The sequence below is a fragment of the Barbatula barbatula genome, assembly GCF_947034865.1.
Source record: "Barbatula barbatula genome assembly, chromosome: 8".
NCBI classification, from domain to species: Eukaryota; Metazoa; Chordata; class Actinopteri; order Cypriniformes; family Nemacheilidae; genus Barbatula; species Barbatula barbatula.
Genome location: NC_136771.1, coordinates 25,059,446 through 25,080,270, shown reverse-complemented (window position 1 = coordinate 25,080,270; position 20,825 = coordinate 25,059,446). Strand labels below are relative to the sequence as shown.

General features: G+C 40.5%; 2 protein-coding genes across 7 annotated transcripts; one reads left to right on the top strand and one right to left on the bottom strand.

Annotated features, from left to right (window-relative positions):
* The first annotated feature begins 696 nt into the window (after nucleotides 1-696).
* Nucleotides 697-11,311, top strand: lpar2b (lysophosphatidic acid receptor 2b). Of its 4 annotated transcripts, XM_079461794.1 has the most exons (7): nucleotides 697-753; nucleotides 3,941-3,973; nucleotides 4,303-4,441; nucleotides 6,741-7,155; nucleotides 8,404-8,660; nucleotides 9,026-9,058; nucleotides 10,920-11,311. In XM_079461794.1, the coding sequence occupies exons 1-7, from the start codon at nucleotides 716-718 to the stop codon at nucleotides 11,016-11,018; spliced, it is 1,014 nt and encodes a 337-aa protein (XP_079317920.1). In that variant the 5' UTR covers nucleotides 697-715; the 3' UTR covers nucleotides 11,019-11,311. The 4 variants fall into 4 exon arrangements, with proteins under 4 accessions (XP_079317920.1, XP_079317921.1, XP_079317918.1 ...); XM_079461795.1 differs by lacking the exon at nucleotides 9,026-9,058; XM_079461792.1 differs by lacking the exon at nucleotides 697-753 and having other exon boundaries at nucleotides 3,961-4,441.
* A 2,085-nt stretch (nucleotides 11,312-13,396) lies between these two features.
* On the bottom strand, nucleotides 13,397-20,756 carry LOC306897155 (NACHT, LRR and PYD domains-containing protein 3-like). 3 transcript variants are annotated; one of them, XM_079461662.1, is made up of 11 exons: nucleotides 20,705-20,756; nucleotides 19,684-19,873; nucleotides 19,508-19,546; nucleotides 17,548-19,420; nucleotides 17,202-17,459; nucleotides 16,751-16,924; nucleotides 16,502-16,669; nucleotides 16,264-16,428; nucleotides 16,001-16,174; nucleotides 14,681-14,727; nucleotides 13,397-14,593 (listed from the first exon to the last, which is right to left on the bottom strand). In XM_079461662.1, the coding sequence occupies exons 2-11, from the start codon at nucleotides 19,835-19,837 to the stop codon at nucleotides 13,992-13,994; spliced, it is 3,654 nt and encodes a 1,217-aa protein (XP_079317788.1). In that variant the 5' UTR covers nucleotides 19,838-19,873; nucleotides 20,705-20,756; the 3' UTR covers nucleotides 13,397-13,991. The 3 variants fall into 3 exon arrangements, with proteins under 3 accessions (XP_079317788.1, XP_079317787.1, XP_079317789.1); XM_079461661.1 differs by having other exon boundaries at nucleotides 20,291-20,734; XM_079461663.1 differs by lacking the exon at nucleotides 20,705-20,756 and adding an exon at nucleotides 20,291-20,483 and having other exon boundaries at nucleotides 19,684-20,180.
* Between the last annotated feature and the right edge of the window lie 69 nt (nucleotides 20,757-20,825).

Genomic DNA, 20,825 nt, shown 5'->3' with positions numbered 1-20,825 from the left:
TCTCACTTATTTTCGAGATTGAAATAACACAAACACTAGCTGTTGACAAAGAGTCACAAATCAAGTAATAATATTGATGCTGTCAGCAGGTTTGGGATGAGGTTGGGTTTTGTAGATAAATGTTATGAGAGGTCCTGAAATCCCTCTCCGTGTGTGTTTAGGTGGGGTGAAATGTTAATGGCCTGCACCATAAATGTGTTCCAGATGACACACACCCTCCAGCAGACATGAGTGTGTGTTGCAGTGAGATCTTTATATAGCGCTGTTTCAAAGTTGTGATTTTGTGTGAGGAAAAAGTGCAGATTGCCCTTTTCGTTTTTTCGACGTTTGCCTCCTAACACACAGCACATTCATGAATAAGGACGTTTGAATATTTCAGAGATCAGCTACCTCCACCGGGCATGCGCACATCAACACCGCATCATTGTTTATGATGAATATTTGTTTTATCATTGTATGGTTATTGTTGGTGTAGCGGTAATTTAAGTTATTTCTTGTAATTATATGGTGAGATTTTGCAGCACTTCCGGCCGTTCACTCACTGAACGTTTAAACCGCTCATGCTCCGCCTCTCATTGGTCCGTCACATTACCTGTATCCAATCAGCTGCGTCTTCCGGGAGCATAGCTCCTCCGCAGCCCCGCCCTCGCGCCGTACGAGCGTCAGGTGAAGTCTCTCAGGTGAGTGCGCGCACAGAACAGCGGCGCGACGTGAGATGATCAGATTGAGATCGGATCCGGATCGAGTTCGGCGGTGAGTGTCTCAGTTAGTGTGTAAGTAAAGAGCGAGTGTGTGCGACTGATGTGTGTGAAGTTGTGTTCGCGGAGTTTCGTGAGAGTTTTTGTGAGTTTGTGTGTAGTCAGTATTTGTGAAGTTAACTCGTGTTCTGTGTGCAGTTGTTGTGCAGTTGTTGTGCAGTTGTTGTGCAGTTGTTGTGCAGTTGTTGTGCAGTTGTGGTTTTGATTTAGTTTGTTAGACGGTCACTCGACGCGCCCAGTTCACGCGCTGTTCCTGAGACGCGCACGCGCACGGTGTTTATTGTCCATTGAGAACACATATCAGATCAAATACGAGACATTATACGCGCGCGAACACGATGAAAATCTCACAAAGGATTTCAAGAAACACTAAAGAAAACATTCTGAGGTGAAACGCTGATGGTTGAATGTTAGAATGAAAGCGACGTTGAAGCTCATGAGATGCTGAACATGACCACCACATTCAGTTCATTCAAACATCAGACTTTCTACTAAACCAAATCAATGTTTTATTTCTTCACAGTGTATGTAGTTCTTGCACTTTTCCAGTGAGGTACACATTGATGAAACTGACTGAAAGATGGTAAACACACACTGTTAGATTTATATGTCAGTTCTTCCTTGTACCTTAACATGTCTAATGTGTGTACGAAAGGAAAAGTAAACGTGATGTATTTGAGTCCTAAAGAAGTGAAAGGAGCTGACAGCAGTTGTTATGCCTGTAACATGTAAATTGAGTAAAACACTCGTGTCATACTATTGTTTTTGTTATAAACTATTAACATTTTGAGCGTTATACAAATACAAACTGTGTTATGTTTTTCCATGTTAAGGATGTGATGTCACATGTATCATGATTCTGAAAACACATTTCCTCCAATTGCATAAACCACACACACACACACACACACACACACACACACACACACAACTGTGATGTCATGGACGAGAGAGTGTGTAGTGTTCTTTTGTTTGAGACAAAGACTGATTTCAACCACACACACAGTTACACTTGAGTGCCTGGAAAACTGAACCTGTGACCTTGGCTTTGCTTTCTTTAAACCTGCTCACCTATCAGAACAGCGACACACACACACACACACACACACACACTGGGTGTGACCGCCTGTATAATGACACACTTGAACTCATAGCAGAGTTTGGAGGGTTTGCTTTGCTCTGTTAATACTCACCGAAACACAGACATGTTTTCTGAACTGGATTAGAAAAGGAATCGCACTACAGCTTTGTGTAAGCAAACAAACATTTGGTCTTCTGTGACTTTACAGGAATGTTTCTGTCTTTATGGTCGATGGTGAACGTTCCCGTTATTTGGCTCAGGGTGGGATTTTATGAGCCTCTGGAAGTCTGAGTGTGTTTTTATGGCTCTCTGAAGATCTTAAGCAAGACTTCATTTACCTCACTTACTCTTACACAGACACTAAATACATTTGCTGATGTGTTTGTGGCTAGGCTTGATTATTAAATATTACTGAGATAACCATGTTGTTGAAGTTAGGAAACAATGGAAAATCATTCGAGTGTGAAGGCAAACCCACACAGATGCATTAGATATAGAACAACATTAGGTGGCTTTTATCCAAAACAACTTCTTCAACGTCTATGATCTTGTGGAATGAACTTCACGTGTCGATTAGCGAGTGTTAGCGTATATTCTGGTTGTGTAGTAAACGTTAGTTCAACTTTAAACATGTTAACTGAATGGCACACTGCTGTTTGTTGTATGGAGGCTCATAACCTCCTTAAGATCTCAGTCTTGTTATTGTTGTGGCCGATGCAAGTGTTATGTATGCGCCATGAAAGGACACGCTTGCAGTGCGCTCGCTCAGGTGTTTGTGTGCTTGTGTAGAGTGTTTATTGCAGTGCGCTCGCTCAGGTGTTTGTGTGCTTGTGTAGAGTGTTTATTGCAGTGCGCTCGCTCAGGTGTTTGTGTGCTTGTGTAGAGTGTTTATTGCTGTAGCTCGCTCAGGTGTTTGTGTGCTTGTGTAGAGTGTTTATTGCTGTAGCTCGCTCAGGTTGTTCTTAGACATCTTGTTTCATTTGTGTAGATTATTGTTAACAAACACACAACTTTTGAGAAATGGTTTTCGTGTGTCTGATCACATCGGCAGGATTTTTGTGTGTGTCCAATGGTAACACAAAGTTGAGCAGTATTTTCAGATGTTTGGCTGTGTGGGGGTTTGTGAGATGATAACAGTGGGTTACTGGAAACCGTCTGTTTTCTGCAGTAGATTGATGGCCACGGCATCCAATGAGGAAGTGACTGTCTGAACGGTTTCCCAGCATGTCATTGGCTGTGGCATTGAAGTGAATTGAAGCGCTGGCGTCCTTCTTGCACTGTGGGAAATGTTTTTACTGGTTTTAAAATGTGGTCACATTACTGTGTGTGTGTGCGCGTGCATGTGTTGTTTACTCCTGGGTTTAGTTTCCAGTTTGAGGATGTGAGATCTCAAAGTAAATTCATGTTATTTTATGAACAAATGCTTGTGTCATACACCAAAGCCATGATGCAAATGGATTTCAAGATGTCAAACATGTTTTTAATTAAAATACTCTCATCAACAAATGTTATTTTTATTTATTACAAACAAGGTAAAAGTCTTAATTTAAAAACCTTTCCAGAAAGTTTCACACAAGTTTGAACATATGCCCTTTAATCTCATAACTGTAACCATTTAAAACGGTTTTGCTAAAAAAACAGAAGCCATGATGCAAAGCAAGTTTTTATCTTACATACGTGCATTATTCTAATAAATTACATTTTCATAGAAAAATATACATGTTACAGGTTTTTAAATGCAGAAAACTACCTGTATCAGTACACAGCATGACAAGAGAATATGACATTTTTAAAAATGAAGAAATCTCAAGTAATCTTACTCTGTTTAGATTACAACATATAATACACTCAGATAAAACAGGATGTTTTAAAGTATTGATCGTTTCAGCAGAAAAAGCAATAAAATACCAAAAAAATTCATTTCTATGTGGAACACTATTTAACAGGGTTTCTTATGATCATTTTCTGTTATTATATATTTTATTATTATGAAGTTTTGTAAGAGTGCTTGCGGTTTTAAATGAAATATCATAGCTCTTGTGTGCTTGACGTTTTAAAAGATATGTGAACGGAATTGACATCTTGTTTTTGTTCCTCGCAGGGAAATAGACCAGTCTGCCATCTCTCTGACTGGGTGAACATTCACATCTTGGTGTCTTCATGAATAAATGACATCAACAATCTGAAGACCCCACCGCTTGATCTCCAGCTATCAGATCATTTTGGTCGGATCAGTCATCTGTCGCACTTCCTTTGAATCACAATGGCTGCGATGGCCACTCTTAAAGACGGCGTTTGCTATGGGAATATGAATGTGGATTTTTTCTACAAACTAAGCGAAAAGAATATCACCAGTATCTGGGGGACCCATGAAATTGCGGTGGTCTCTCTCGGACTGTTGGTCTGTTGCTTTGTGATCTTCGCTAACATCCTGGTCATGCTGGCCATTTTCATGAACCGCAGGTTCCATTACCCCATTTATTACCTGCTGGGGAATCTGGCGGCGGCGGACTTGTTCGCTGGAATATCCTACTTGCATCTGATGTTCCACACCGGGCCCTGGACCAGAAAACTGAACACGTATCAGTGGTTTGTGCGTCAGGTAAGACCGGCGGTGATGTTGTGTGATCTGTGAAGTGGTTTGGCTGTGTCGAGACATAAGGATTAAACATGCATGGAGAACACATGACGTATGAAAGCGATCATTTGAGGTTGACCGTTGAGCGTTTGTTGGAATATTCATAGGTTAAATACTTTAAGTCGATGTGAACTCAAAACCGACCCCTATTTACATCTTAATCCTTAATGTCTAACACCTGCAGCTCACGGTCGTTGGATGACATCAGATAATGGTTTCAGGAGGGAATTGATTGGTGTTTATCTGGCCAATAGTGTCATTCCTGATGACTGAGGTCAAGTCCCACAGTACCTGAAAAAAATGGGTTGCGGGTGGCGTTTATTGTTCTGTAATGTCACATTGTTCTGTGTTTCCCTCAGAAATATTGCTAATTTGAATTGCTTTTTATATTTTTGGACCTGCTGCATTTCACTTTGTGGAAACCGTTAGGTATAGGGGTTAAGGGCACCCCTAATGAGAAACAGGTTACAAGAAGAAACCTTAGGGTTCACTAAAACAAACCTTAAGGCCGTGTTCAGTCTTAACTTCTTTTTATAAGATGCTAGCGTCTGTTTTACATTATAATCCAATGGAGCAGGTTTTCAAAAAGGTCCGGAGTGCATTTTTTAAATGCCTGCATCTCAGGGCGTCTTTTAAGTTGAACTTTAAATACAATCTTCTCTTGTATATTTAGTATTGCTCCTTAAAAAATATTGAGTTCTGAGACCTATTTAAGAACTAAAATAAAACAAGGACATTATTTAAATTAGAAAATAGATTTTTGGTGAACTTCGAGCCAGCTGAAGAGAGAAATGTCCATCAATAGTCAAACTGCTGCTACTCTGTTTGAAATAAGGCAGGGAAATTTATACAGTTATGTAATGACAAAAGCGTGAGTAAATGATGACAGAATTTTAATTTTTTTATGAACTACCCTTTTAAATGTGATAACTGATTCAAGAAGTCACACTGACAGTAAGATATTAAATGTTTGTTACTAACAGGTCTTGCTTAAAATCTGAGAAATTGTTGACTGTACAGCTGAAGACCTTCAGGCGAACTTACTAATGTTTTCATGAATGCATGAAGAAGGCATATTTGAAACAAACCTCTTTCCTTTGTTAGGATATACTCGTAATGTTTCTTTTAAACATACAGGTGCATCTCAATTAATTAGAATATTGTGAAAACAGTCAATATTTTGTCTCGCTCATTTCAGGAAGTGAAACCCATATATTATATATCCATTACACATAGACTGAAATATTTCAAGACTTTATTTCTTGAAATGTTGATGATTATGGCTCACAGATAATGAAAACCCTAAATTCAGTGTGTCAGAAAATTAGAATATTACATAAGATCAATAAAAATAATATTTTAAACAGAAATGTCAGGCTTCTAAGAATTATGTTGATTTCTATGCTCTCAATACTCGGTTGGGTCTCCTTTTGCTTGAATTACTGCATCAGTGCGGCGTGGCAAGGAGTCGATCAGTCTGTGGCACTGCTCAGGTGTGGTGGAAGCCCAGGTTGCTTTGATAGTGTCCTTCAGGTCATCTGCAGTGTTGGGTCTGGTGTCTCTCACCGAAAATGCATTTTTCAGGGTTTGTTAGATTAAAACAAACCAATATTTTGAGCCTATATATATATATATATGGTGTAAATATAAAAAATATGTTTAGAATTAAGAACAAATAGAGCTCTGAAAAAAACATGGTAACTACACGTTTACTATAGTAACACCACAGTAAGAACAGAAAGCAACAATACTCGTCAGAAAGAATGATGTCCACTTGATAGAGTTGCTCAATGAAGTTTATCCTCGGAGTGGTGATTTAAAAAAACCGTTTCCATTTGTTTAGGACTGTCTTAAGAGCTGCCGCACATGTGCAGCGAGACATCAGCCAAACGCACAGTGAAATAAACATATTAAACCAAGAGTCTTGCGCCGATCATGTGAAATAGATGTGATGTGATCACATAACAAGCTGATGCGGGAGAAACTGCACCTGTCTTTACTTTCATACAAGAGATCAATCCTTTCAGTGCCTTCAGCCTCGCGTGACTTTCAGCAAATCAGATGGGCAATGGGCATTACTCTGGGCCAGAGAGCGGTGTGTAGCATCAGAGGAAATTAAGTTAAAGTTAAATTAATTTATGAGCAAATTATGTCGATAATCACAAAACGGATGAATATTGACGTGGATAATCGGTCGACCCCCCTAGTTTTACCTGCAGTTTTGTGTATATGTGTTGTTAATGTGCTTGTCTGTCTTCCTCAGGGTTTAATAGACACCAGTCTGACCGCGTCTGTCATCAATCTGATGGCCATTGCTCTGGAGAGGCATCAGACCATCTTCACCATGCAGCTACACAGTAAAATGACCAACCACAGAGTCGTGCTGCTCATCATCGGCATCTGGCTCATCGCCATAGTGATGGGTTTGATCCCTACTATGGGATGGAACTGTCTGTGTCGAATCTCCCTATGTTCTACAATGGCTCCGCTCTACAGCCGCCATTACCTGATTTTCTGGGCCGTGCTGAACCTCTTCGCATTTACCGTCATGGTGGCTGTGTACACTCGAATCTTTGTCTATGTGCGGCGGAAAAACCACCGGATGAGCCAGCACACCTCACAGGTCAAACACAAGGAGACTGTGATTAACCTCATGAAAACCGTCATCATGATTTTGGGTAAGCTATCTGATGAATCTCTTGTGAATATATATATATATATATATATGTTGGGGCTGCACGATAAATTGAGATTTTCACAGAATTTCACCCTAACCCTTGATTTGTGCGATTATGATATTGTGAAGTTGTGATATCGGTTCATGCGCAGCTAAGCACGGCTGCCACATCTGAAATCACTACAAGTTTTAATCCATTTTCATAAATCTTGTGGACTATGTTAGTTAGCTGTGTTGTCAGAGTTATTATTAGTTAATCAAAACAACCCAACTGCGCTTTGATTGATATTACTTGGAATGCTAATAACAGAAAACATTATTTATGAAAATGAATAAAACCGAGTTATCTGTTTTTGCAAATGAACTTGATATATCGACTACCATCAATATTTGGAAAGATATCAAGAGGTCAGATTTCAGGAATATCGCCCAGCCCTACTTGGTTTGTATTTGATCTGTGGGCTATGATTTCACAGGAAGTGACATCAGTTTAATGTTATGTGACTTCAACACATATAAGTATGTAATCATGTGTGTCAGACAGAGATGAAGCTTGTTATTGACTCGCTGTTGTAGATTCACGGTGTTGAATGTGACGCCGTGATTGGCCTTCACAAGTGCAAGGTTTATCACGCCATGTTAGGACACAATGTTATACACAAATGAACACACAGACCCACGCTTGTGTTGGGAAAAAAGCTTTTTACAGTAACCACCCGCTCACGTATCAAACATCACATGAAGTTTAGAGAATATTACACAAATCAGCTGTCTACTATAACACACACACACTGGAGCGATCAGGAGGAGGTACGCTTGCCTGGACTTGTTCAACTGGACTTTCATGTTTTCTCGATCTCACTTCACCTTTTCAGAGAGACATTCTGTGCATGTCCCGACAAACATCCATCACACCCACTTTATTTAGATTCCTGCTGTAAATTCTTCTGGATGTTTTCTCCACTTCCTCTACATACTTTAGCCTCCAGGAATTTCTGAGTGACACATTCAAGTGAAATGTTTCAGTATTGTGTTTGTGAAAAAAACCTGATGGTGCCGTTCGCCAGCGACGAGGAAAGAGCCACAATCTTCAAGTGTGTAACAGGAAAGCCCTTATATGGAGCTGGTTTGGGTGTGAATTATGCAAATGACCAACTCTGAGGCACATGGCCGCTCGTTTACTTGATCAGCACGAGATGGAGGTTTATTTTGTGTATTTATCTCAGATGTTCTGTGCTCTTTCACCCAGGTTGCTTTGTGATCTGTTGGACTCCTGGTCTGGTCCTTCTCTTGCTGGACGGCCTGGATCTCACAACTTCCGTTCTAAAGTACGAGAAGTTCTTTCTGGTGCTGGCGGAGTGCAACTCCTTCATGAATCCCATCATCTACTCGTACCGGGACAAGGACATGCGGAACACTTTCAAGCGGATCCTCTGCTTCCCGTGTGCGCGGCATGACCAGAACGGGGAGCACTCGGGCGTTCGCTTCAACACCCTCGAGCAAGAGGTATTGTCCGAGAGCAATGGAACCCACAGTCAACAGAGCAGCGTCAAACCCGGGCTCCAGCGTGCCGCTTAGCCCCGCTGCCAGAACTCCAATCACAGTCTTGTGTAGTTAACGGTTAAAGACTGATAGTCTTGGAGCAAAGCACAGGGCAAATGCCTACAAATTAAAATCAAAGTGTTTCACAGAATGTTTTTGCGCGATTGTAACCGCTAACACCTAACCGCTAACTAACAGTCCGGCAGCACGTGTGGAGAAACGTTATATTACTCAAAAATCTGTCTCCGTCCAAACACGCTGATAAAATCGTAGTTTGTGTTGCTTACTTTGTCTTGTCTAATTGTTGTTTTCTTGTTTATTTTGTGCAGCCGAGACCGCGTGTGCTGCAGGAGTCTTTGGTCGTATGTAGATTTAGTCCCATTTTAATCAAACGACCAATCAGATCTCCATCACTTTAACCTCTCATTCATCTGCTTGTGTCTTTCAGTAACCACTCTTATGCTTAATAGCTGTGCGTGTGATGGATTTGTGTGGTGACTGTTGAAATGATTGCGTGAGGTTGATGATTGTGTCGAGTCGTGCTCACTGCAGCTCACGGTTGCGTGTGTTTGCGTCACATTAGTGATTCTGTCGAACAGATGTGCAGTGCAGTTTGTTATGCCTGAGGGTCTGGTGTGTGTGTGCGTGCGCATGTACTAATCATAAATATTTGCACATTTGTCAGTGTGGTTTGTACACAAACATCTGGCATTACACATGAACAGGATGAACCACTTCAGCACACACACACACACCGAGAGAGTCATTTTCTTTGGTTAACTGCTGCATGCTAATATTCCACTAACTCACCAGCATGCTGCTTTTATTTACACGTTTCCCACGTCCTTCATGTACACTCTTGATTTTTCATTTTAATTCTTGTTTTTTACTGTATTGTACAATAGGATGTTATTTTTTGTTTTTAATCTTGTTTTATATCTCTGATGAGCGAGTGGCACATTTTATTTCTGTTGAACACTTCTTGTTTAATGTGTGTTTTTGTGACAGGCTTGGGACTCATGTCTGCTTGTTGCAAAATGATAAAAAACTGGAATGAATCATATTTTTAAACCATTATTTCTTTGTGCCACGGCATTATTTCCATCAGAATGACTTAAAATCTCATTCTTATGACTCAATTTTAAATTGCCCACTTTAAGTGGAGGATTAAGCTGCATTTAATGTGAGTGAATTATATTAGAAAGGATAAAAACTATTAAAATAAAAATAATTTGGGGCTAGAATATGTTTTACTTTCACAATGTAACGCAATCGTAATGGTCCAGTAACACAATATACATTTTCTTTATGCAGAATATATATATATATACCGTGAATAATAAGCATCCGGTGGTTTGATGACAACATGTGTTTGTAATCTACAATCCTCTGGTTGGGCGAGAGAGACACAGACATGATTGTTTTGTGTTTGTTAGAACAGGGTTGGGTTCCACTTCATTATGATGTTCAGAGAGACAGAAGACTTGAATCGTGTGCTTTCGAGTCCTTTCATCTGATTCAATACATCGCTGTGCTGTTAATTTTGTATAGAAATGATTTTTAGGCGTTTTGTTGTTGAGAAATAAACGTCACCTCTGTCATCTGTCTCTTTGTTCTGCTGGGTTTGGTGTCTGTATTGATTGTGTGTCTTTAGCTTGTATCTAGAACAATCCTTCTGTTGGTATATTTCAATAACACTACTTTCATTTCAGTTTCCTCCATCTTAAATCGGTCAACCAATCGAATCCAGTGTGTGATCTAAACTAATTCAGCGTTTCCTTCCAACATCCTGTTTAAACTTAAAATCACTATGAATGTTTCATTATGAATCTCACAGTGTAGTCATCTACAAAGCGGAAGAGCCGGTGATGATATGAGTGATTTATGTAGTGTTATAGGTTTAGTCATGGTGATGGTAAAGTGTTCATTCATGACTCAAACAGTTAAAGATGAATGAGACCTGACGGCTGTGATGATGTGGGATGTTCTGGAAAGATTTGAGATGCCGTTCTGCGTTAAATTCGTGCTGAAACACCTTGGCTTCTAGACATACGTGCACTACACAGACCCTTAAGAGTTTATGATGAAGTGCACGTATCTCTAAATGCACCTCCGATCGGCTGTCATGACATCATCTTTACATTCTGACAACCACACATGCTGGAGAAGATTTGAAAACAAGGTCAAATGGTTATTTGCAGCTGGTATTTCTCTTTCTCTCAGGCATGTAGGGTGCGTGACGGTGACCCTGGTGAACGGGTGAATGGAGGTCAGGTCGTGCTTAAAGACGCTGAGAACATTCTGGAGTCCACGGACAGTTGAGAGGAACGGCTCGACCTCCATCAGGATTCTTTTTAATGGAAGAGATTTTTTTGGGGCCTCTGTTTGCTGCAGTCTTGTGATTGGTTCAGTTGACTGTCCCGACTAAAGCGGCCACACGTGACACAAACAAGTGTTCGTTTTTATTAGCGTTGTGTTTGTTGGATGTCGAGACTGTGTCTGTTCAAACTGTGAATGCATCGACTGTAAATATTTATCGTTTTATCAGAGATTTTTTTTATGATTCTTTATATGATGTGCACTGTAGCTTCTGATTAAACAGAAACTGAAAGAGTCATTGTGTGATCTCTTGTATTTTTAGACACTTCATCGCAGTTATTAGCATTATTTGAATCATTTGGAAGAGTTTGAATGTCTCAATAACCGTAATAGGACAGGGTGAACGGGTTGAAGGTCACAGGACGGGACCTCTGGATCTGGAGATTGAGGTAAACGGCTAACGAAATATAATAATAATACTGCTATATAGAAAGTGATATATTTTTAATTTCATATTTTTTTTCCCATTGAGATTAAAATAAATTTCTTCTTCCAGGGAGTCCTGGCCAAGTTGACCGTAGGAAAACGCATATAAATAATATCACCATACTTTAAAATGGGTAAAAAGTATAATTTTCTCTCTAACTCCACAGGAAAACATATTTTTTTCCGAAAGAGAGAACCCAATCTTGGTTTTAGTCTTTTCACTAAGTAAACAATATGAACATCAAATGCCAACTTCTCGTCTATCCGTATTCTTAGATATGTGTAAGATGTTACTCTTTCTATGTGCACATCATCAATCATAAGGATAGACGGAACAGTATTCATTGAACAACTACTTGAAAAAAAGAATATACTTTGCATTTAAAATTAAATTGTAATAAATGATTCGGAAAAGTGTTAAAAGAATCCTGTAGAATTTTAATAGCTTGACACAAAGAGGATGCAGCTGAATAAATAATTGTATCGTCAGCACAAAAATGTAACTGCAGATTTTATTCCCTGGCCTAATTCATTAATAAAAATAGAAAAAAGGAGGGGTGCCAGTAAAGAACCTTTCGGGACACCCTTCTTGAAAAGCTGTCAATGCTGTCAATGTGTTGTAATACTATAATATGTAGTGTTGTATGTATCAACAATCAAATGGTTAGTCCGTTACAATGAAATTGAAAAACAGCATGTGACTGATTTACTTAATTATTTAAAAGAAAAAATTCGTAGCAAAGCAGATACACTTTACTCACTTTTGCACTGTGTCAGTGGATGTCACAACTGATCACAATAGTTGAAGGTCATTTATCTGATAAGTCGTCATTTCATCTGATGCTTCAGATGAAGCAAAAAGGTGTTAGAATGGATGTAAACTGCTCTTAAGAAGATGTTTTCCAGACCTTGAGCAGATGTACCTGTGCTAGTTGAGGGGAGAGTACTAATATTCTCCAACAGACATTCTGCTGGCTTTAACCACATGTCAACTAACTCTCACATGACGAAGATAACATGTATTTACAGTAGAATGTGTGATGCAGGATCAGCACAATAAAGTGTTTGCAGATATTGAGCAGACTCCAATCTTATTGAAATGTTTCTCTTGAAATAAAGTGATACCAAAAATGTGTTAATACAAATCACAACTGTTTGTAATGCAGGGATCAAGATTTTTATCACATGGCGCAGAACCTCTTGACAGTATACACGGTTTTGTTTACTAATAGTATTTTTGTGTTTTATTGCAGAATACAAACAAATAAAGAGAAACACGTATGAGTCAGAAATGATGCACAGCGACACGAAAAGTGAAACTAACCTGATCAGGATAGTGTCTAGCTGGAGACGCATTACGTCATCTCAACTCTTTACTCTCATTGGTGCACAGAATGACATCACCGCCCATCAAGGTTTACATTGTTTTATCAACGACATGATTTCATTGCTAATAGCTTAATGTTCTCAAGATACAAACTGACAATCACACGATTAATCCATCCGTTCATGAACACTTACAGCAATAAAGGTTTCTGTCCTGTGACGTCTGTTCCAGCCTCCGGTTTGGATTTATCCCATTAAATGGGTTTGATATATCTGGAATATGTGATTGTTTTTAAATGATTGATCAGTAATGAATGTAGGATCAGTTCTGTCTGATTATGTGTGCTGATGACAGAGAGAGAGAGATGTTGTGTTTATTTCTGACGGTGCTTAACCAGCTCTTCTGCATTTTACACGTCATGAGTGGATTCTTAATGGTTTTTATGTTATTCAAATGAAGGTAGAGTTTGCTTTGATGCTAGTGATGTTCATAAGCAGGTCTTTAAGAAGATGAAATAATGTTGAACTCAAACCATGTCTTTTGGCATGGATTTCACAACAACACAGGAGAGGGTTTAACTGATTTAATGAATCATGGAAGTCAGAGTTGTATGCGAGATCCTTTAGTAACATGAGTATTGTACATAAGGAGCAGTAAAGCATGATTTCCATGAAATGTTACATATTATTGAAGAATCATATAAATGTAAAAAAATAGATGCATAATCTCATCCATTATGTTTCGAAATGTGGTGGTTTCATTAATACTAATTATTAGAACAAAAATATGGCTGCCATTCAAAATAAACTCTCAAAAGATGAAATGCACTATGAACACCTTTATTATTACTGGTGTTAATAAAAGAAACAGGCTCTAAAGAAAAATAGACCAATACCAGGGGAAATGCGGCCTTCAAACCTCAATCGTTACAGCATTTTAGAATGTACTACCACTCACATCAGTAGTCTGGAAAAGAGAGATGACGTGTAAGCTCTGTTTATCTACTAGTTATTCAATTAGCACAGATGGATAAATATACTTGGCCAGCCATAAATATACCTGGGCGGACCGCCCAAGTAAATGCATTGTTTGGGAAACGCTGCCTAGAATTGAACCCATGACTTTGGCGTTGCTAGTGCCATGCTGAGCCGCAGGAGATTATGTCAAAATGCTTCACTCACTTTGGGCAACAGTAACATGAACGTGTCTACGACAGAACTCGGCTCTAGCGTGTGAATGAACACCGACGAGGGTTGGATATCCAGATCTGTGGCATTGAGGTTGAAGTAGGGTGACACCGGATCACTGAACGCTGTGTGAAACGTGTGGAGGTGAACTGGACCATGAGGGAGGATGCTGTAGAAGGAGAGCGTTCCTCCTGCGCAGTCCAGGAACACTCCGACTGTCCTGCTCTTGGGCATAACACCGCTTGCTATCGATCTAGTCCGTGACCTTTCTTCGTGCATGGCAACGTATTGGCCGCTGCTGCAGCAAAGGTATAGAACCTTTTTAGCAAAGCTCCTGATGTTTGTCTTGAACTTTACTCCAATAGAAACCAAAAAGCCGTTCCAGTCCACCTGCCAGTAGAAGCGTCCGCTTGAGAGTATTTCTCTGCAGAGCGCTGTACGCCAGGACTTTTCTTTCTCAGAGTCCGAGTCGTAATACAAAACATGGACCTCAGGTAATCTAATAACTCCTTTATTGTTGCTGGACATCGTCAGAGCTGAGTCCGTCGTCATTGGGTCCAGTGTGAGCTCTTGATAGTCTAAAATCACAAATAACACAATGAGAAGAATGCTTGCACAACTCTTGCTAATATGTTAAAAATATCTCAGCACAGAGAATTTCTTACATTTCCAGAGACCCCTTATGATTCGAAGAGGTCCACCGTGATCCAGTCTGAAGAAAAGAATATCAGATCACACATCACAAGCAAAACCATCCTAAATGGTCTCATTTAATATCAGATTAATTAATACAGGTACATGTAAAAAAATTGGAATATCATGAAAAAGGTCAATATTTTTTGACACTCATTTCAGAAAGTGAAACCCATATATTATTCAGAAAACAGAGTGCACCAAAGACCTCTTTTCAGATGAAAATTTTGCATTTCATTTGGAAATCAGGGTCCCGGAGTCTGGAGGAAGAGAGGAGAGGCACGCAATCCACGTTGCTTGAAGTCCAGTGTGAAGTTTCCACAGTCAGTGATGATTCTGGCTGCCATGTCATCTGCTGGTGTTGGTCCACTGTGTTTTCTGACCTCCACATTCAACACAGCCATCCACCAAAGGTACCAAAAGCTGGTTCTATGACCATGGTGTTACTGCGCTTGATTGGCCAGAACACTCACCTGACCTGAACCCCACAGAAGATCTATGATGAGAGACACCTGACTCAACACTGCAGATGACCTGAAGGCCGCTATCAAAGCAACCTGGGCTTCCACCACACCTGAGCAGTGCCACAGACCGATTGTCTCCATGCCACGCCGCACTGATGAGTATTGAGTGCATAGAAATGAACACACTTTTCAAAAGCGTGACATCCTTTTTTATTGATCTTATGTAATATAAAACATTTCATTATCTGCGAGCCATAATCATCAACATTTCAAGGAATAAAGTCTTGAAATATTTCACTCTATGTGTAATGAATATATAATATATGGGTTTCACTTCCTGAAATAAGTGACGAAAATATTGACCTTTTTTCTTTTTGTAAATAAACTTACAGAGCAGGTAAATATCACATTTTTTTCAACCATTAATGAAGTTTGAACATTTTGGTTTGTATTTTGAAAACAATCATTTTGTGACCAACACTCTTAAAAATAAAGGTGCTTCACGCTGCCAAATAGTTCCATAAAGAATCTTTAACATCCGAAGAACCTTGGTAAGAAGAAGATGTTTCTTTAAAGAACCTTTGACTGCATGCTTCTTTGTTCCTCCAAAAATGGTTCTTCAATAGGGGCTTTCACAGGAATTATTTCATAGTTCCGCATGAAGTTTAAATGAAGTTGCCGGTCAGAGAGCACCTTATGGAATCACTATGAAGAACTTTTTAAGAATCTTTATTTTTAAGAGTCAATTTTGTTTCATAACATGACTATTTGAATCATAATTGGGTTTTTTATGATGGTGTTGAGAAAATGTGCTTTTCAAAACTTCACCTGAGTTTCTCCAGAGCACAGTGTGTATCATCACGTCTACCAGAGAGCTGTTGAATGCCTAGATGTCCAGGGTGATTGTAACTCAGGTCGAGTTCTCTCAGGTGTGACGGGTTTGAACTCAGAGCTGAAGCCAAATAACAACATCCTTCATCTGTCACCATACAACCTGACAACCTACAGACACACAACAAGTGTGAGTGAGTGTGAGAGCAGGGGTTAGCTCTTCTTAAGATCTCAAACCACTAATCTGTGAGGTTTCTCACCCTAAACATCTCAGGATACTCTTTTGTAAACCAGCAGAGATCATCTTCACTCCTGAATCCCTCAAGTCATTGTCACTAAGATCAAGCTCTCTCAGGACAGAGAAGCAACTCAGTGCTACTGCCAGATACAGACACGAGGATCCTGAGAGCGCACAGTCTCTGAGCCTTTGAATGACAATGAGAAGCATGAGAAGATGAGTCGTGAGAAAGCAGAGTAATCGATAAGGATGTCAGTCACCTCAGTATCTGCAGCTGACAGCGAGGACTCGATAATCCAGCGCAGAGCTGCTTCAGTCCTGCATCTCCAATCCAGCTGCTGCTCAGATCCACATCCATCAGGAATGAGTCTTTCAGAGCCGAAGACAGAAGCTTGCAGGATTCCACACTAACCTGACAGCCAGACAGACTAAAACAAGACAAAACGATCATTATATTGATCCGTGAAACTTGTGTCTCTTTCTCACACCTGAAACTGAAAGTTCTTCACCAGAGTTTCATCAGCTCACAGCTGGGACTCAAGAGACCTCGAGAGATTCGCTCGACTCCCGCTGAAGTGAAGTTATTGTAGCCAATATTGAGCTCCATCAGTCTGGATTCAGACGACTCGAGGGCTAATGCCAGAGTATTGGTGCAGTCGTCTTTGAGCTCGCATGAAAACACTCTAGAAACAATCGGAAAACAATCCAGTTATTGAGGTGATCTCCAGTTTAACATCTACATTCATCTGTCAGTTCTTTACAAGCTGCAGTGATTTAGTTCATAGATTAAGGGGCTGTCCTAGCCTTTTCTTTATTCCTCTGCAGACACTTGAAAGAATCCAACAGTGACCAGAGTATGGAGTTGTGTTAAGGTCCTCAATGTTTACAATTTTCTAGAAGAAGTTCTTTGGCTCTGACGTAAGCAAATGATGACAGAGTTTGCATCTATGTACGTAATACCTTAGTGTCTGAGGTTGAATCTGAGGTCCAAACAGAGCGGCATGAAGAAGATCTGTTCCTCTTTTCTCCAAGTTGGTATGACTGAAATTCACAGACTGTAGTCTACAGTAGGGACTCTCCAGTCCACAATTGAGAGTCGAAAGGTCCCACAGAAACTGCCTACTGATGTCCAACTCTTCCAGTACTGAGTTCTGAGGCTTTAGAAGAGCAGAGTTGATGACCTTACAGCATTTCTGTGTGAGTGTGCACGCTGATAATCTGGAGATTTAAAAAGCAATGTCATCAACAAAAATCTTCAACAAGAATTGACTGTTGGTGTTCATTTTAGAGAAATGTCAGTACTTACATTGCCTTTCTGCAGTTCCTCACCGCTGGTACAAGTCTCTGTCTGCCTTCGTCTGTTGTGTTGTATTTACTGAGGTCCAGTTCTTCCAGAACCTCCTCTGACATCTGTATTATGTAGGCCAGAGTGGAACATTGGGCAGCGGTCAGTTTCTGTCCCTTCTGTAGCTCAGAGTTGTGAAACCTCTGAACCTCTTCTATCATGGAGTGATCGCCGAGCTCCATCAGACAGAAGAGAAGGTTAATGCATCGCTCCGCAGACGGAGTCTTACGATCGTCTTCCTCACTGAGCTTCGTCCTGATGTACTCTGTTGTCTTCTGATTATCGAGCTGAACTCCGTCCACCTTTAGCTGAAAGGACCTTAGCAACGGTTGACAGCGGTCGTAGGAGATGCCGAGAAGGAAGCGCAGGAAGAGATCCAGATGTCCGCTGGTGCTCTGCAGAGCTACGTCGATGGCACATCTCTGGAAGTCATGCAAGCTTTCCTCTTTCACAGAAGCTGTCTGTTGGTCTTCATGTCCAGGTAGATCATACTCGTCGTAGTAGTCATCATAAAAAGTCATTCTTCGAGGAGCTTGCTGCTTTCGGAGAGTCTCCAGCAAATTGACTTTCTTCACAACATATGAGTGAAACACAAATAGCGCCGCCAGATATTCTTGAAAGCTGAGGTGCACAAAGCTGTATTTGCTCTCCGGGAACATGGGATCTTCCTCTGTGAGTATCTGTGTGCAGACGCCCGACCACATGGACGGGTCATTTACATCTAAGCCGAACGTCCTCAGCACCTCCTCACTGAACACGAGATTGCTCTTCATCAGGTTTTCAAAGGCCAGACGCCCAAGATTGAGGACAGTCTCCACATCCGAGTCGTGCAGGTTGCGTACATCATCTCGTCTGATTCCAGTCTGGTATTTTCTCTTGTTTTCATTTATCTGGATGAGAAGGAAGCGTGTGTACATCTCAGTCAGAGAGGAAGAGATCTGTTCACGTTCTGTTTCCAGCACTTTCTGTAAAACCGTTGCAGTGATCCAGCAGAAGACGGGTATGTGACACATGATGTGGAGGCTTCTCGCTCTTCTAATGTGGGACATGATTCTGCTGAACTGATGCTCGTCGCTGATTCTCTTCCTGAAATATTCCTCCTTCTGAGCGTCGTTGAATCCCTGGATCTCTGTCACACGCGTGATGTATTCTGCTGGAATCTTGTCCTCGGAGGCTGGTCTGGAGGTGATCCACAACTGAGCGAACGGAAGAAGATTTCCTTTTATGAGATTGACAATCAGATCGTCCACTTTGGCTGTTTTAGTGACATCACAGACTCTTGTCAAATCAAAATCCAGGTTGAGTCGACTTTCGTCCAGCCCGTCGAATATAAACACAACTTGACTTATGTCAGAAACCTTCTGGTAGTCAACATCTTGAAGTTCAGGATGAAAGTCCAGCAGCAGTTTGTGAAGACTGTAGCGATGCTCTCGAATCAAGTTCAGCTCTCGAAACGGAAGCAGGAACATGAAATCTACGTCCTGATTGGCTGTTCCCTCGGCCCAATCCAGAATGAACTTGTGCACAGAGACGGTTTTTCCAATTCCAGCGATGCCTTTAGTAAGAACTGTTTTTATATGACCGGTTTGGTCACTTAACGGTTTGAAGATGTCATTACAGTTGATGGGTTTTTCTCTGTCCTGTTGTCTCTTCATGACGTTATCAATCTGCCAGACCTCATGTTCAGTGTTCACCGTGTCTCTTTCTCCCTCTGTGATGTAAAGTTGTGTGTAAATTCTGTTCAGGAGAGTCTGGTTTCCTCTTTTAGCAAAACCTTCATGTATTCTCTCAAACTTCTTCTTCAAACTGATTTTCTGTCTCTCGCTGAGTTTGACTGAAAAACAATAAAAACACAGCAGCTGATTGGGTGTTTAGCACGGAATCATTTCTTAACGATACTGATGTGTATTTTAGGCATTACGTCTGGATGAATCTGCATGTTGAGACTGCTCGCTGTTCACTGCTTAGACACAAACACAAGAAGGTCAGATGATTAACAGCTACAACCTTTACGATTCTCTGCCTTGTGATTTTGAGCTTGATTCTTTTTAGTAGGTGTTCATTTCCACCAAAAATAAAGCTGTAAACACGTCTCACCTGAAGCGCCCACGTGTGTTGTGATGTTGAAGTTAACCGATCCTGTCACCTGACAACCAACCATCTGAGGAACGTTAGCGACGGCACCGTTACTGGCCACCACAGAAGCTGTGTGAGATAGAGAACCACACAGACGCTCTGGACGTTCCTCCATGTTTTCATTAGGAATTAAGTTTTAGCGCTCGATCACCTAAAAGAGTTTTACACAACATAATACTACATGACATCTGACAGCAGACGTATTGCAGATCAAACTATCCCCAAAAAACACATTTTGCAGATGTAAATGCAGAACTCAAATAGATAATGTGCGTGTGCTATCAGGGTAGTCAATAATATTTCCAAGACGTTTATCTGATGTTTACACGGCTGGTTGTAACGCTTGATTCTGATTGGCCAGTCTTGACATTTGCAGGTTCATTATTCCCAGATAACAACCTCTCAAAACTAATAACACACGGTGACCCGGATGCAGCAAATCATTTGGACCGTTTGTTCTGTCAAATGAATGATAAATATGTCCTGTAATAACATATATGTATGACATTATATTTACAAATAACTAAACCGAATTGCCCGTTCATGACATTTCAACGTCGTTTCGTACCTTAAAACTGAAAGTAAACGTCTTTTCCTCACAGAAGTTCTGCGTTCGGTGAAAATGAGCTAATAAAATATTTCAAATTCACATTTCATGTCCAGTTTGATCTCATGTGTCCAGTAGTCGTGTAATAAGAGGAATAATGTTCAAGCAGACGCTGTTATCATGAAATAAACCCCTTCAGTGAGACGCAAGACCCTCCGCTTCACATCCTGATCACAGCCCAACAAACCACTTCCGCATCCGTATGTTCAACACTTTGATTATTTCTCATTTCCTACATTCGCATTGAACTCCAGAAACATCAATAAAATACACATAATCTACTGTAATGTAATGTATTGAAATGTAAACAGATCACTTTCATTTGATCCAAACAGACATGCGCAGTAATGAATGAAAGTGATCTGTCTACTTTACCTTGACATTGATCGACATCACTCTTTCTGTACTTCTTCACTCCGCCCTCTGTAGCACGCGATTGGCTGCAGCTTGTTTGATTGACAGCTCGGAGTGGCGGCCCGTGCACGCGGCTGTGGGC

Excerpts from the sequence above, each read along its gene's own strand:
- LOC306897155 (XM_079461662.1), bottom strand. The coding sequence starts at position 19,837 with ATGGAGGAACGTCCAGAGCGTCTGTGTGGTTCTCTATCTCACACAGCT. Across the intron at positions 16,670-16,750 it reads TGTGAGCTGATGAAACTCTG|TCTGTCTGGCTGTCAGGTTA; the intron begins GTGAAGAACTTT and ends GTCTTGTTTTAG. Across the intron at positions 16,175-16,263 it reads AGTATCCTGAGATGTTTAGG|GTTGTCAGGTTGTATGGTGA; the intron begins GTGAGAAACCTC and ends GTGTGTCTGTAG.
- lpar2b (XM_079461792.1), top strand. The coding sequence starts at position 4,103 with ATGGCTGCGATGGCCACTCTTAAAGACGGCGTTTGCTATGGGAATATG. Across the intron at positions 4,442-6,740 it reads ATCAGTGGTTTGTGCGTCAG|GGTTTAATAGACACCAGTCT; the intron begins GTAAGACCGGCG and ends TGTCTTCCTCAG. Across the intron at positions 8,661-9,025 it reads TCAACACCCTCGAGCAAGAG|CCGAGACCGCGTGTGCTGCA; the intron begins GTATTGTCCGAG and ends TATTTTGTGCAG.